We start from the raw sequence: 13,500 nt of genomic DNA, 5'->3' as shown, positions 1-13,500 counted from the left end.
TAGGTCTGGGTCCAACCGCCGAGCACGTCCCTCTGCGGCGCCGGAAGTGGGTGTGCGACTCGTCCGGGATGCTCGCTTGATTCCTGGCGGCTCTGTTCTGGGCGGCTCTGCTGCCATGGCCTCGGACGGTGAGGGTCGCGCCTGCGAGGCTCGGATACTGCGGCTGGACTAATTGGGCCCGGTCGGGTCTGGCCGCGTGGAGTTTGTGTTTTGGGCTGGGCGGACTCTGGTTGGTCCTTAGGGGGCTAGCGACTGTATTCATGCAGTAGATATTTTGGGGTCACCTCCTGTGTGCCAGGCGCTAGTTGCGGGTTGCGCTGGGGACCACAGCAGAGAACGTGACAGGCCGTCGTGGAGGTCACAGCCTGGTGGGTGAGCCAGACCATGATTTCGAAGGGGAACAAGAGCTATGCAAACATTGTCATGGGGTGACGTGACGGATTGCGGTTAAGGGGTCCCGGAGGAGGACCTACTTTAGATCTGCGTCCAGGGGACCGCAGTGCTGTGAAACTGAGACTGATGACTGTGCCAATGCCCGGTGGCGAGTAAAGCGACTACTTCACAGGGAGATAGGAACGGGGAGCCTGGGGGGTGTGAATGCAGGTGGAGAGACTTCCACTCATACGTTAAACGACCAGATATGGAGCCCGATTCCTTGAAGAAAAGAGGGACGGGAGGGACATTGCATGTGTGTGGACCTCTCGGGCAGACAATACACTGTCTCTTCCCCCAGGCATCTTGATAGCAGCAAGGAATGGAAGTCCTGAGAATTGTGAGGTGTGGCGTGATGTATATAATAAGGCCAGAGGCGTAAGATTTATGGGAGATACAGCCTTTAAGTGCTGCTTCTGTGCTGGGCACTTGGTTGTGTGATTTGCAGAATTAACAAAAGTCCTCTGTGTCTAAGGAGTCCACAGTCTGGTGCACAGGGTTGGGAGAGATGAGAGACACAGCCAAGTGGGAAGGGGGTAGTGAGTACTGAGCATCATAACTGTGAGTACTGAGCTTCATAACTGTGAGTAGTGAGTACTGAGCGTCATAACTTTCAGGAGGATCAGTCTTCAGAGCAGGGCATTGGCCTTGCTGTTTGCCAGCAGGCATGGGCCTTCAAGCGAGATAGGATTTCCATTTGCAAAATAGGAATACTGTGTTTCATCTAATCTAAAACAATATTGACTATGAAATGTGCTTTTATTTAGTATACCACTAAAAAAAGTACTGCACATCTTAATCGCAGGATATGATCTGATTTCAGCAACTGTGGGATGTAAAAAAAAAGGGGGGGGAGGAGGTACATCTTGTAATTGATGAGAGGTGGCAATAATATGTCCCTTGCTGGGTTGTCAGCACGGAATGGGATTACAGGCTTCCGTGTGTTGGGCTGGGTGAACAGGAGGTGGGCATCCCTGCTCTCCTGAGACAGGGAATCGGGACCTGTTGGAAGACCTGGAAAAGGCTTTTGGGAGAAAGAGGTAGCACTGGTCTGGGGCCCTGAAGAGTAAGTGGGATTTGGATATGTGAGCAGAAATCAGAGGTGGGGTGGGGATTATCCTGAGACCGGAGACCAAACTGCAAGAAGGAAAGTGTGGGAGCAGGAAGGGCATCGTCACTTCTTGGTATTAAATGAGCATCCCGGCTTTTCACGAGAGCACGTGCTTACAAGTTCCAGTGTCTCCTCCTTTAGAATGTAGGCTCCTGAGGGCTTGGACACAGTGCGCCCAACTCCTGACACTGGTATCTGGTGTAAAATCTGTTGAGTAAATGAATGTGTTAAGCTAGGTGACTCCATGTTGAGAGTGTAGCCTGGTTTTTTCCCCAGGAAAATATTTTTTACATGGGAATTGGTTTTCGCCTTTTAAAACTGGTTTGTAATCACAGCTGGCCTTGCTGCTAGGGGATTCGATGTACTCAGGGCCAAATTGATTCCTGATTCCTCCCTTTAGGCACCCCCCGCCCTGTAGCATTTTACTACTGGTGGTTCTTACTGCTGGTTCATTTGGTGCTTCTGTCACTGACCAGGCATTTAAAATGCAAATGTTTTTGGGTTCATGTAACAGATACTCATTGCGCATCCTCTGTGGCAGCAGGCCAGGAGCAGAGGAGAGGCAGAAGCAGAAACAGGACAGAAAGCTGTTTCCATTCCAGCGCTGTCAGGGCAGCGGTGCAGGAGGCAGGCGGGGGCTTGGTGGGGGCTTGGCGGGGGCCCACAGACTCCAGACGTGTACAAGAACTCCGCGTCCTGTTAATCTCACGGCTGTCAGATCAGACACGTGAAAACACACATGGAATGTTAGCTTGGATTCACTTTCACGGGGCTAATGTTTTTTTATTTTTGTTAATATTTTCAGAAGATGAACTGAATCTGCTAGTTATCATAGTTGATACCAACCCGATTTGGTGGGGAAAGCAAGCCCTGAAGGGATCTCAGGTAAGATCGCCCAAGGAGGCCTTTGGGTAATTCCGGAGAATAGTAATTTCATCCCAGAAGATGTGATGTTTGCTATTTTGTAAATACTATACAGGAAATATTTGTGGAATAGCGTCCTGATACAGAAATGATCTTGTATGTATAAGTAGAATGAGAAAACGGTAGTTTTCAAGTGTTTTGGCGTACGGCTTTGGAGGAGGGAGCCCCTGGGCAAATTGTTAGTGTTGAATAATTAGTGTTTAAGTGGAATCTTTATTAAGAGCCCATGTAGGTATTTGCACAGCTGCTTTACCCATCTGGTGTCTTCTTTCCTCAACAGTTTACATTGTCGAGATGCGTGGATGCAGTCCTGGCGCTGGGGAATTCTCACCTGTTCATGCGCCGCTCCAACAAGCTCGCGGTGATAGCAAGTCACATTCAGGAAAGGTAGGGACGTGGGGTGAGGGGCTGCCTGACTCCCGCCCTCTGAGGTGGGGATACCGGTCAGCATGCGTTCAGCGCCATTCCCCTGTGTATTGCAACAGTTGGTTCTGTGCCAGTGAACGACGCTGACAGCACCAAGGGTCAGCACACGCACACCTTCAGAGGGTGAGCACGGGCAACCCGAATAGCTCATGCGCAGTCGAGTTGCACGCTGTGCACAGTGACCTGACACAGCTTCAGCTGTTGGCTCCAGGCAAAAAGGAGAACAATGGGATGGGCCGCCTACTCGAGGGTCTGCCCCTGGGGCAGGCGAGAGGGAGGTGGGAGTCTGCTCTCCCTGGGGGAGCTCCGGGCGTGCCTCTCCTGGCAGGGACGTTTCAGTCCTCTGCGTGGTCTTCCAGGGAGTGTAAGTAAGGGCTTTTCTCATCAGTTGTCTCCCAAACCCAAGCCAGCTGCTCTGTCTGGTGCCCTGCTGAGGAGGCAGTGGCTGTTTCCAACACTGGGGCGAAACTGGCTGCCAGGGGCACCGCAGGCTGGTGAGTGCGTCTGCAGCTGGTGTTTGGACAAGGCCCTGTGGGCAGGCCAGGCTCGAGTGAACAGGTTTGATCACACCGACTTGTCATGGTACACTTAGGCTGTAGAATCAGCTCTTCTCTGTTGTAATTAAAAGTGCGCTGCAGTGGAAGTGACTCTTGTTCGTACACATGCCTCGCAGGAGGTTAGCAGATAGCTTTCCGCGGGCCTCGGTCCACAGCGCTGCCTCCTCTGGTGTGCAGAAAGAACCCCCCATCCCCTGCCCTGGAACTGCTCTCTCTCCCAACGTCGCCAGACATGTTTCTCAGAATCGAGAATGGATGCTGATTGGATTGAGATGCCAATAAATGCCGTAACAGGCGAAGTTTCCATTTTTCAGATAAATCAGACGTGTTTTGCATTACTGTAAAAGTCATGAGTTACCAGAAGATTCTTCTAGGGATCCTTGGACCAGGTTTTTATTACTGGAGTAGATAAGTAGACCTCAGATCATAAAGTAATAGTGAGTTAGAAGCCTGTGTGAATCTTCCAGGTGTCATTGAGAAAGCAGAGTGAGACCCACCACTGGGAGGCATTCGGAGAGACAGAGCCCAGCGCCTCCTTGCTTTCTCTCTCCTTCCGGGAAACAGCGGGATCGGTACGGTCCACTCAGGTTTCCAATCGCCTGTTTTAAACATTTTTAAAAAGAGGAAATTTATTAAGAATCTCGTGAGTCTAGGATTAATGTCTTTGTTTCCCTGCGGAGTCTCCTGTGGATGTTAGTGAGGGCCCCAAGTCCTGGGGTGACTAGGTGTTTTCCCCTCTGTTTCAGTCGGTTCTTGTATCCTGGAAAGAATGGCAGACTTGGAGACTTCTTCGGGGACCCTGGCAAGACTCCTTCTGAGTTTACTCCTTCAGGGAGTAAAGACGGGAAGTATGAGTTGTTAACGGCAGCAAATGAAGTCATTGTCGAAGAGATTAAAGATCTGATGACCAAGAGTAAGAGCTTTTTTTTCATTTTGGTCATTTTGCAAACGGAGTTGAAGGTGGGGGTCCTGGAGGCTTTCAGTCCAAAGATTTGAGGTTCTCGGTACTCCGGCCTTGCTTCTCTCTCTCTTCTTGTTCAAGGTCATTTTCAGCGAGGTCTGTGCTTTGTTTCCCTGCCCCTGTGCCGCCCGGTGCTGCGGCACAGCCTCTGCTTCTCCAGACACACTCTTTGGCTTCGAAGACTCTCCTGTTGACCTGGTTTCCTCCTTTCCGGGCCTTCTTTTTCTGACTTTTCCTTGACCTTGCCCCTTAAAAAATATATTTTTTATTCTGCACGTTATGTTTTCTTTTGCTGTATATCCTCCTCCACTCTTTATTGTTTATCTGTGGACATTTCCTGACCTTTGCTCCGATCCAGTCTTCCTTTTCAGTGCACGTGTTGCCCCTCAGTGTCCCCCAGTGTCCCCAGATTTGTTTCAGTTTCTTTCCTCCTCGGTCACACCCATTCCACTCCCCATCTCCATCACCCTCACCCTCACCCACCCAGAATTTTCCAGATTCTGATCAGCTCTGAAATCCTGTGGCCTCTGAAATACCTTCACGGTCCGACCCTTGTGACCTGTCCTGCAGCTGCCCCTCGGTCCTGCTGAGGTTCGGGCCGGGTTGCTCCCTGGCGGGGGTGGGGGGCGCTGCTCTGTGCCCTGCAGCATCCCCAGCCTCGCCCACAGCCGTGACAACCAAACTTGTCTGCAGGCATCACCAGGTGACCCCTGCAGGGCACACTTGGTCAAGGTCAGGGCCGATGCTGCAGGTCTTGTCCCAGCTTTCTAAGTGGCACCTGTCTCTTCCCTTTCAGGCCTTCCGCTCAGCCTCTGGAGTGCTGCCTTGGAGGCCAGGGCTGCTCCTATCTGGCCTAAAGGCCTCCTCTGGTGCCTGTTGCCCATGTCCCTGTCGCCTGCAGGGGGTGTTTTTCGAACCATAGCCTCTGTCAGAATCACCTGGTGGGCAGAGGGGACTCTGTAGGGACAGAAGGTTGCGGTTTGCTGGGCTGCAGAGGAGCAGGTGGGGGGCTGGGAATGGGCTCTTTTGATCTTTTGGGGTGAGGAAAGTGCTCTAGAATCACACAGAACTTAAGGTCGTCGCCCTGAGCACTTAGAGCAGTGGGTTTTATGTCCTGTAAGTTACATGCCAAGAACACTGTCCCACAGCACCTGGCTGGCTGGTTAGAGGGAAGCGCCAGGCCCCACTCTGCAGGTTTTGATTTTTGGGTCTAGAGTGGTCCCAAGAACTTGTATTTCTACGAAGGTCTCAGGTCATGCCCCCACAGCTGGTTCCGGAATCACACTCAGAACCTCTGGCCTCCAGAGCAGTGTCCTAGCTCCTCAGGATGGGGTTTAAGACCTTTCCTGGCCTGACCTGGGGAAGCGGGGGGATCTGACTCCTGGATCAGTCTGGGCTCCCTGCCCCCTTGAGCCACAGCTGTACAATTTTGATATTTCTTAATAGTGAGGTTTTTTCCCAAGGCCCCAAGCAAGTTGCAGACTCTGTCGCTGCTTGCACAGCTGACAAGTCTCTCCCTGCCTGACCGGCTGGCAGGTCTCCCAGGGGCGAGGGGAGGGGCGGTGGGAAAACCGGGCAGGGAGGCCGGGGCCTGGCCCAGGGCCGCCGTGCTGGCTGCCAGCGGTTACCCAGGCCCTTCCATGGGAACGTCCAAGGAACCCCAGGATGCTTTCTGTCATTTACTTTTATTGGGGAGAAACACGTGCCGCATAATGTTTACCATTTCAGCCCCTCTGAGTGCATGCGCAGCGGCAGTGAGAGTGGCTTGTTGTCAGGCAGCCGTCACCGCTGCTGTCTCAGAGCTCGTCACCTCCCCACACTGGGACTCTGTGCCCCCCGGACACCAGGACTTTTTAAATTCAGAAAATTTTTAAAAAACTGCCCACTTAAGCATTGTTGAGAACAAGCTGCCATTTTTAAACCCAGTTTAAAAGTGTTATGTTATTTCATTCATGAAGAGTACTTTGGTTTGAAAATCATTTTTGTTGAAGAAAATGCAAAAAAAAAAACCCTTTTTAACCTTTTCATTATTATTCACAGGTGACATAAAGGGCCAGCACACAGAAACTCTGCTGGCGGGATCCCTCGCCAAAGCTCTTTGCTGTATCCTTGCTGCCCCCGCCATGCAGAGGTGCCTGCTGGGAGGGAAGGGTGTCCCTCCCCTTGTGGTGCTCCCCGGAGCCCCGTGCCACGCGAGTGGAAGGCACGACACGCCTGTGGGACAAGCTGTAAAAACTCGAGACGGGGAGAGTGGGGGGCCGCCAGGTGCCCTGGCCTGCCCTGCTCATGGCTCTTCAGGACGCTCCCTCGTTTCTGGTCGGGCGGGCTGCGGGCTGGTTCTTCCTCCCACCCCCAGAGCAGTGTCCGGCCCCGACTCTGCTGGCCCTGGCCCTGTGGGGCGCGCCTGGTCATCGCTGCCTGGTCCTGAGTTTGACATCTCATCTGATGAGATGGCAAATTACCACAGGTTTGCCCGTGGTCCCAGGATTCGAATCTAGGAGGTTGTGGCTAATCACACATAAAGCAGTCAGATGGTGGTAATTTGAGTTTTCTGGGACAGCAGTACTTCGGTCAGATTGTGAGGTCACTTGCTTGCAATTGGTCATTGGAAATTCCCGATCTCTTTTGTTTCGTGTGTTTATCGTGGTAAATGGAACATTTTTTTTTCCAGCTATGTGGTTGCTGGGTTTATTTAACTAAAATTTGAGGTCATTTCTCTGTTTACTATGAATATTTATGAAATTAAATAATATTTTTAAATTCCTTAATGCTAAGAAATCAAGACATTCATAGAATGAACAAGGAAGTTAAAGGTAGGAACCTTTGTCTTTCTATTAAACTACTTCTTATTTTACTACTGTAATGTGGTGGGCTGTTTAAAATTGTTTAGAAAATCTTATGTGTAATAAGATTCAGTTAAATTGTAATCTGTTTTTATCTCTTTATAGATAATCAGGAAATGAAGTCAAGGATATTGGTAAGTTTTTTAAAAAATCAGTACTCTGTTTATATGTCAGTTGTAGCCAATTAGAAAACCCAGCGGGAGCCCTGGCTGGGTGGTTTGGTTGGCTGGAGTGCGTCCCGTACACCAACGTCCCGTACACCAAAAGGTTTCGGTTTGATGCCAGGTCAGGGAACATACGGGATGTAGTCAATGTGCCCCCCCCCTCTCTTTCTCTGCCTTTCTCTTCCTCCCTCTCTGAAATCAATAAATATATCCTCGGGCGAGGATTTTTAAAAAAAGGTAAAAAGCTCTCACAAATTTAAAAATATATTTTATTTATATTTTTAGAGAGGGGGGGAAAGGAGGGAGAAAAAGAGGGAGAGAGACATTGATATGTGAGAGAAACTTTCATCGGTTGCCTCTCCATGCCCCCAACTGGAGACCTGGTGGACAGCCCGGGCACGTGCCCTGACTGAGAATTGAACCAGTGACCTTTCAGCCTGCAGGCCAGCAGTGCTCAATCCACTGAGCCACACCAGCCTGGGCTTTTTTAAAGATTTTATTTATTTATCTTTAGAGGGAAGGGAAGGAGAGAGAAGGAGAGAAATACCAATGTATGGTTGCCTCTCGTGCGTCCCCTGCTGGGAACTGGCCTAAAATCCAGGCATGTGCCCTGACTGGGACTCGAACTGCAATCCTTTGGTTTGCAGGCCTGCACTTGATCCACTGAGCTACACTAGCCAGGGCCTCTCACAAATTTTTACAAGTCAAAGTTAGTCTAAAGAAACAGCAATCATGAGCACTCAGCCAAAGAAGAAACATGAATGGTCAGTTAATGTTTAAAAACACATTCATTTCATTGCGCACTTCTTGCTCAGCGCAGATGAACAGCTGGCCGTTCGGAGGGTTGTCGGTGGTGTTGGGGGGGTTGTTCACTCCCTCGCGTCTCCAATGGGAGGGTACAACGGCACAGCTTGTCTGGAGGGTGGCCCATCACCTGTCATGTCCAGGAGAAATGTGCGGTCTCACTGATGCCGTGTGTAGGCGCTACCCTGAGGGTCCTGCAGGGGGCGTCCGAGCGTGTCCATCAGAGCACGGTCTGGAACAGGGCCGCACTCTGCGGAAATGTGCCCTGCGCAGAGCTGCCGAACCGCAGGCAACGGTGGCGGGCATCGGTGACGCCGGCAGGAGGGATGAGATGGAGCCACACGAGCAGGTTGCAGACACTAGAGGGTCGCCCTGCCGTGGTGGGAGTGCCGTGGGTGGGAGTGTGTGTACATGCCCGCGGCGGCGCTCTATGGTGCCGAGGATTACCCCTGGAGCGGTAGGATGTGGTCGTCGTTACACGCGGAGGTACTCTGTAACGGTGGTAACGAGGCAGGCACGTGAGAAAAACCGCAGTAGTGTAGCCCCCGCGTGATGTGGTGCCATCGCGTGCGTGGGGCGCCCGGAGAGCCTGCGGGCGCTGACGCGGTGTGGTCCGCAGGTGATCAAGGCTGCGGAGGACAGCGCGCTGCAGTACATGAACTTCATGAACGTCATCTTCGCCGCGCAGAAACAGGTGCGCGCCCCGCCCTCCTCAGGGACACTTGTTTTCTGATGAACTGGTTTCTCTTTTTTTGAATCATCTATCTTGGGAGGGATTCTGACTAAATAGCCTTATTAATGGATTGTGGATCCGGAATCCATATGTCATACAGTGATTCCTCTATTTTGAGTCCTGGACCCCTTGAGAATCTCATGAGCCCCAGAAAAATGGGCACTGAAACACTTTACTGCAGTTGCGGCATTTTCCTGTGACCCTGTTCAGCCCATCCTTGGACCCCAGGCTGCGAATCCCTGGCTTTACAGTCTGCTGTGTACTTGGGTGGATTATCGGTAATAGCAGGGAATTTAGAACTTCAGTTTTAATCTAAAATGCCATAGCCACGTATAATTTTCTCCATCTTGGAATGCCTGCACGATGTGACAAGACCATGGGCCTTGGGGACGGGCACAGCGGGGCTGACAGCAGTGCCTCCCAGCCTCTAGGACCACAGCCTGGCCAAGGCCCGGACGCTTGAGCTGCAAAATGCAGGTCACATATGTACCTTGCAGAGTGACTGTGTGCATTAAGTAAGCTGTTTCAAGTGTAGAGTCTGGCACGCAGTAGGTCATCGGTGTAAGGTAGTCATTGCTATCGTTCCGTAACGTATTTGCAACATTCGTTTCAGAATATTCTGATCGATGCCTGTGTGTTGGACTCTGATTCAGGACTCCTCCAGCAGGTATGTTCTCGGGTGGGGGGGCGCGCTCCGTGTCGGTGGTTTAGGAGAGCGTGGTGTGTTTGTCGCCTGCTATTAAATGCCTTCACCGGTCTTCGTGCCGTGGTGGCATTGCGTGGTGGGGGTTGGCCTGTCCGACGCTGTGGATCGGAGAACTCACGCCTCTGGTCCCTTTGGATTTCTTACGTATGTTTCACATGGTGAGTTGATTGACTTTGTAACAGTGGCTCACGCATTAAAACAAATCAAGCAACACAGAAAAGTATTTTAAAAGGGTTTAAAAAAATCCCTTCGGGTCGCACCAGCAAAAAATGACCGTTGTTGATAATGTTAGGTGAACAGAATGACAGATCTCTCTGGATATAGATACAGATGGAAGACTTAGCCCCTGAGCTGAGCACTTTAGGGAAATAGGACCATACTCCAGGTCTGGGCCGTCCCCTGTGGCAGCCACGTGGCGGCTGCGGTCCGGAACCAGTGTGGTCTGGACTCAGATGTGCGGTAAGTATGAAACACGCTGAATTTCAGACTGCCTGTGAAAAACAGAATGTGAAGTATCTTCTTAATGACTTTTTGTATTGATTACGAGTTAGACAGGTAGTACTTTAGATACATTGAGTTAAAGAAAATACGGTATTAAAATTTTATCTCTTTCCATTGTATGCGGCTAGGAAATTTAGAATTATTTGGGTTGCTTGTGTTGTATGTCTGTTGGACAACACTGTTAGATGTTGCTCTTACATCACAAGTAGGCAACTGAATTCTCCTTTAACCAGAAAGGAAGAAAAATTGAAGATTGAAGAAATTACCAAACTTTTGACAAATGTATTTCGTCCATAAGAAATATTTTTTCCTAAAAGATCATTTAAAAGCACAAAACTGCAGAAAATCTTGAGTCTCAGTTACAGCTGGGCGTGGGGAGGGGAGGGGGGGGGAGATCAGAAGGCGTGTCGGTTTTGAAGGCTCTGGAGGGCCTGTGACTTCAGTTCGATGACAGGCCCATGACGTGCACTGGGCGTGAGATAGGGCAGCCGCTTCGAGAAACAGTGGGAAGCTGCCTCAGAGCGTGGAGCACAGAATTGCCCTGTGACCCAGCAACCACCTATATCCAAAGGAAATTAAATTGTGCTAACTTAAAAATTATTTATGATTAAAAAACAAAAAAAGAAAAAAACTACCCATGCATGTTCACAGCAGCACTGTTCGTACCAGCCATGAAGTGGGAAGGGCCCACGTGTCCATCGGCAGAGGGAGGGGCAGGCAAAACGCGGTCCCTTCACGCTGTGGACTGGGGCCCGGCCCCGGAAAGGAACGGAGCTCTGGCACCTGCTGCCACGTGGACGGACCTTGAGACCATGATGCTGAGTGACAGACGCCAGACGCCAGACACAAAGGACGAATACTGTCAGATTGCGTTTAGGCGAAATGCCTGGAACGGGCATGTCCGGGGACAGCAGATCAGTGGTTGTGGGGCAGGGGCAGGAGTGGAGAGTGGCCGATGAACGGGTGCGGCCTCCCTTTTGGGGCGGTGAGAAGGTTCTGGAGCTAGGTGTTGGTGATGGTCGCACAACTCTGAGTATACCGGACCCAGAGAGTTGTCCACTTTGCAAGTAATGCATGAGTTGTATTTCAGAGTTGTTATTAAAACATATACTGAGAGTGAATAAACAGGATACGAATAAAAACCTCTCCATAGCAGACAGACAGAAGAAAGGGCACGTGTCTCTGAGGAGTGAAAGGGTGCGAGCGGAGGGGAAAAAGAAACGTGTGGGCATCTCGAAGGGAGCTGGGCGTTTCCGGTCCTCGCACACCGCAGGCAAGCCCTGCCGACCACCGCTGCGCCGTGGCCTCTCCCCTCCGGGACCTGAAGCGTTGCTGGCGGGAACCTGGCGGGAACTGCAGGCCCCTGGAAAGGCTCAGTAAGGGCTGCTTTGGCAGAGGCCCCGTGTGTTTTGCAGGCGTGTGACATCACCGGGGGAATGTACCTGAAGGTGCCGCAGATGCCTTCCCTTCTGCAGTACTTACTGGTGAGGGAACCTGGCGGAGAGCGTGGTGCCTTGCGAGGGGAGAGCCACTCCCTGGGGGGTGGGTGGGAGAGCAGAGTGAAGGGGTGACCTAGGGCTCTCGGGCTGGGCAGGCTGGGCGTCAGTGAGTCTTTGAGCGCTGTGAGCTGCGTGCAGAACGTGGTGGGGCTGCTGCCGGAGCGCTGCCTGCATGAGGGGTGTGCGGAGGTGCTCCTGTGACTGCCGAGTGAGTGAAAATGCCCCCCCCCTTTTGCAGTGGGTTTTTCTTCCTGATCAGGACCAGAGACCTCAGCTGACCCTCCCACCCCCCGCGCATGTCGACTACCGGGCTGCATGCTTCTGTCACCGAAACCTCATTGAGATCGGCTATGTGTGTTCTGTGTGCTTGTCAAGTAAGTTCACGAACCACATTTCTCTTTTCTTTTTCAGAAATGTTAACTGTGTGGTATTAAACCCTCCTGTTTTTTTCTTTTCTGAATTAACAGTATTCTGCAATTTCAGCCCTATCTGCACTACCTGCGAGTAAGTATCTCGGGTGGTGTGGCCGGCTCGCGTGCTGGGGAGCTGGCAGAGCGTCACTGAGTTTTTCTTCTTCCTCTGTCACTCCAGGACTGCCTTCAAGATCTCGCTGCCTCCCGTTCTGAAGGCCAAGAAGAAGAAACTGAAAGTGTCTGCATGATAAAAGCGCCCGTCCTGTGGAGCCACGTACAGTCACTGTGCGGGGAGGCTGTGGGGGGCTCTGGGAACTGGCAGGTGTGTCTCAGACCGCTCAGCACGGCGTCTCCCGGACGCAGGTCTGGAGAGATGCCCTCATGCTGCGCTTCTGGGCTGGATGGTAGGAGGGAGCCCTTCTCTGCAGTCTGTGCACCCCGACATGTTTTCAGACCATTTTGGTCCAGAAAGGGGAGAAAGCACGCATTTGTAACTTTTTAAAAAAGATTTTATTTATTTATCTTTAGAGGGGAAGGGAAGGAGAGAGGGAGAGAAATCTCAGTGTATGGTTGCCGCTCGTGAGTCCCCTGCTGGGAACTGGCCCGCAACCCAGGCATGTGCCCTGAGTGGGAATCGAACCAAGATCGTGTGGTTCGTAGGCCCTGAGCTACACCAGCCAGGGCACGCATTTGTGACTTTTTTATTGGGATGATCATTTGTTACATCAGCCTGCCCTGACTGATGTAGGCTTTAGAAGTTACTGCCCAGGTCTAGGTTCTTACTGGGAAACGGTACATGCGAAATTCAGTGTTAGAAAAAGTGCAGTAATGGCGTTGGTCAGTAGGGAGCGCTCTAGTTGAGTCAGCTGTTAACTGTGGCCATAGTCACGTAACGAAAACCCTCACTGTCCCCATTGAGATGCAGCTTTGGATATTAGCGGTTCTTTATTCTGTTGTGTGACATCAGGACACGTTTGGATAAAGATAGCCAAGTGATAATAATGGTTTGCCACCAACTCTCTACAGAATCCGATTTTAAATGAGTGAGGCTGTTGGATGCAGGGGTCTGGCAGCGACGTTTTCTTCGAAAGCAGTTGTGTGAAGGGCTTGCCCAGGGGAAGCTAGGGTCTGGTTGTGAGTGCGTAGTTTTCGGGGCCGGAAACGGGGGTGGGGGGGGTGTGCGTGTGTGGTGGGGGCAGAGAGGCGGAATGGAGTCTTTTGCAGTTAAGTGCTGCCCGCAGACGGAATCCTTTGCTTTTTAACGGAGGAAAAGACAAACTTCGTCGGGAGTGGAGAGCTGTCCTTTAGAAGCTTTGGACTTAATACTGGAAACTCCTAGAAGTTCAAAAGACAAATTATTTGTGATTTTAACAATAAAGACTTTTTCTATGTAACCTTGAAGTTATTAAAAGTCCTTTAATAGCAT

The 13,500-nt window shown here is 51.2% G+C and overlaps 1 protein-coding gene across 2 annotated transcripts; it reads left to right on the top strand.

Annotated features, from left to right (window-relative positions):
* The first annotated feature begins 23 nt into the window (after positions 1-23).
* On the top strand, positions 24-12,625 carry GTF2H3 (general transcription factor IIH subunit 3). 2 transcript variants are annotated; one of them, XM_037051920.1, is made up of 13 exons: positions 24-128; positions 2,349-2,428; positions 2,748-2,854; positions 4,197-4,363; positions 6,452-6,514; positions 7,195-7,224; positions 7,360-7,388; positions 8,842-8,916; positions 9,569-9,622; positions 11,578-11,646; positions 11,921-12,035; positions 12,129-12,165; positions 12,253-12,625. In XM_037051920.1, the coding sequence occupies exons 1-13, from the start codon at positions 116-118 to the stop codon at positions 12,320-12,322; spliced, it is 909 nt and encodes a 302-aa protein (XP_036907815.1). In that variant the 5' UTR covers positions 24-115; the 3' UTR covers positions 12,323-12,625. The 2 variants fall into 2 exon arrangements, with proteins under 2 accessions (XP_036907815.1, XP_036907814.1); XM_037051919.1 differs by having other exon boundaries at positions 11,900-12,035.
* The last annotated feature ends 875 nt before the right edge of the window (positions 12,626-13,500 follow it).

The sequence above is a fragment of the Sturnira hondurensis genome, unplaced genomic scaffold (genome assembly GCF_014824575.4).
Source record: "Sturnira hondurensis isolate 20B ecotype Veracruz unplaced genomic scaffold, ASM1482457v3 Scaffold0007406, whole genome shotgun sequence".
Classification (NCBI taxonomy): domain Eukaryota; kingdom Metazoa; phylum Chordata; class Mammalia; order Chiroptera; family Phyllostomidae; genus Sturnira; species Sturnira hondurensis.
Note: the sequence above shows the minus strand (reverse complement) of the source record. Positions and strands in the feature narration are given on the sequence as shown.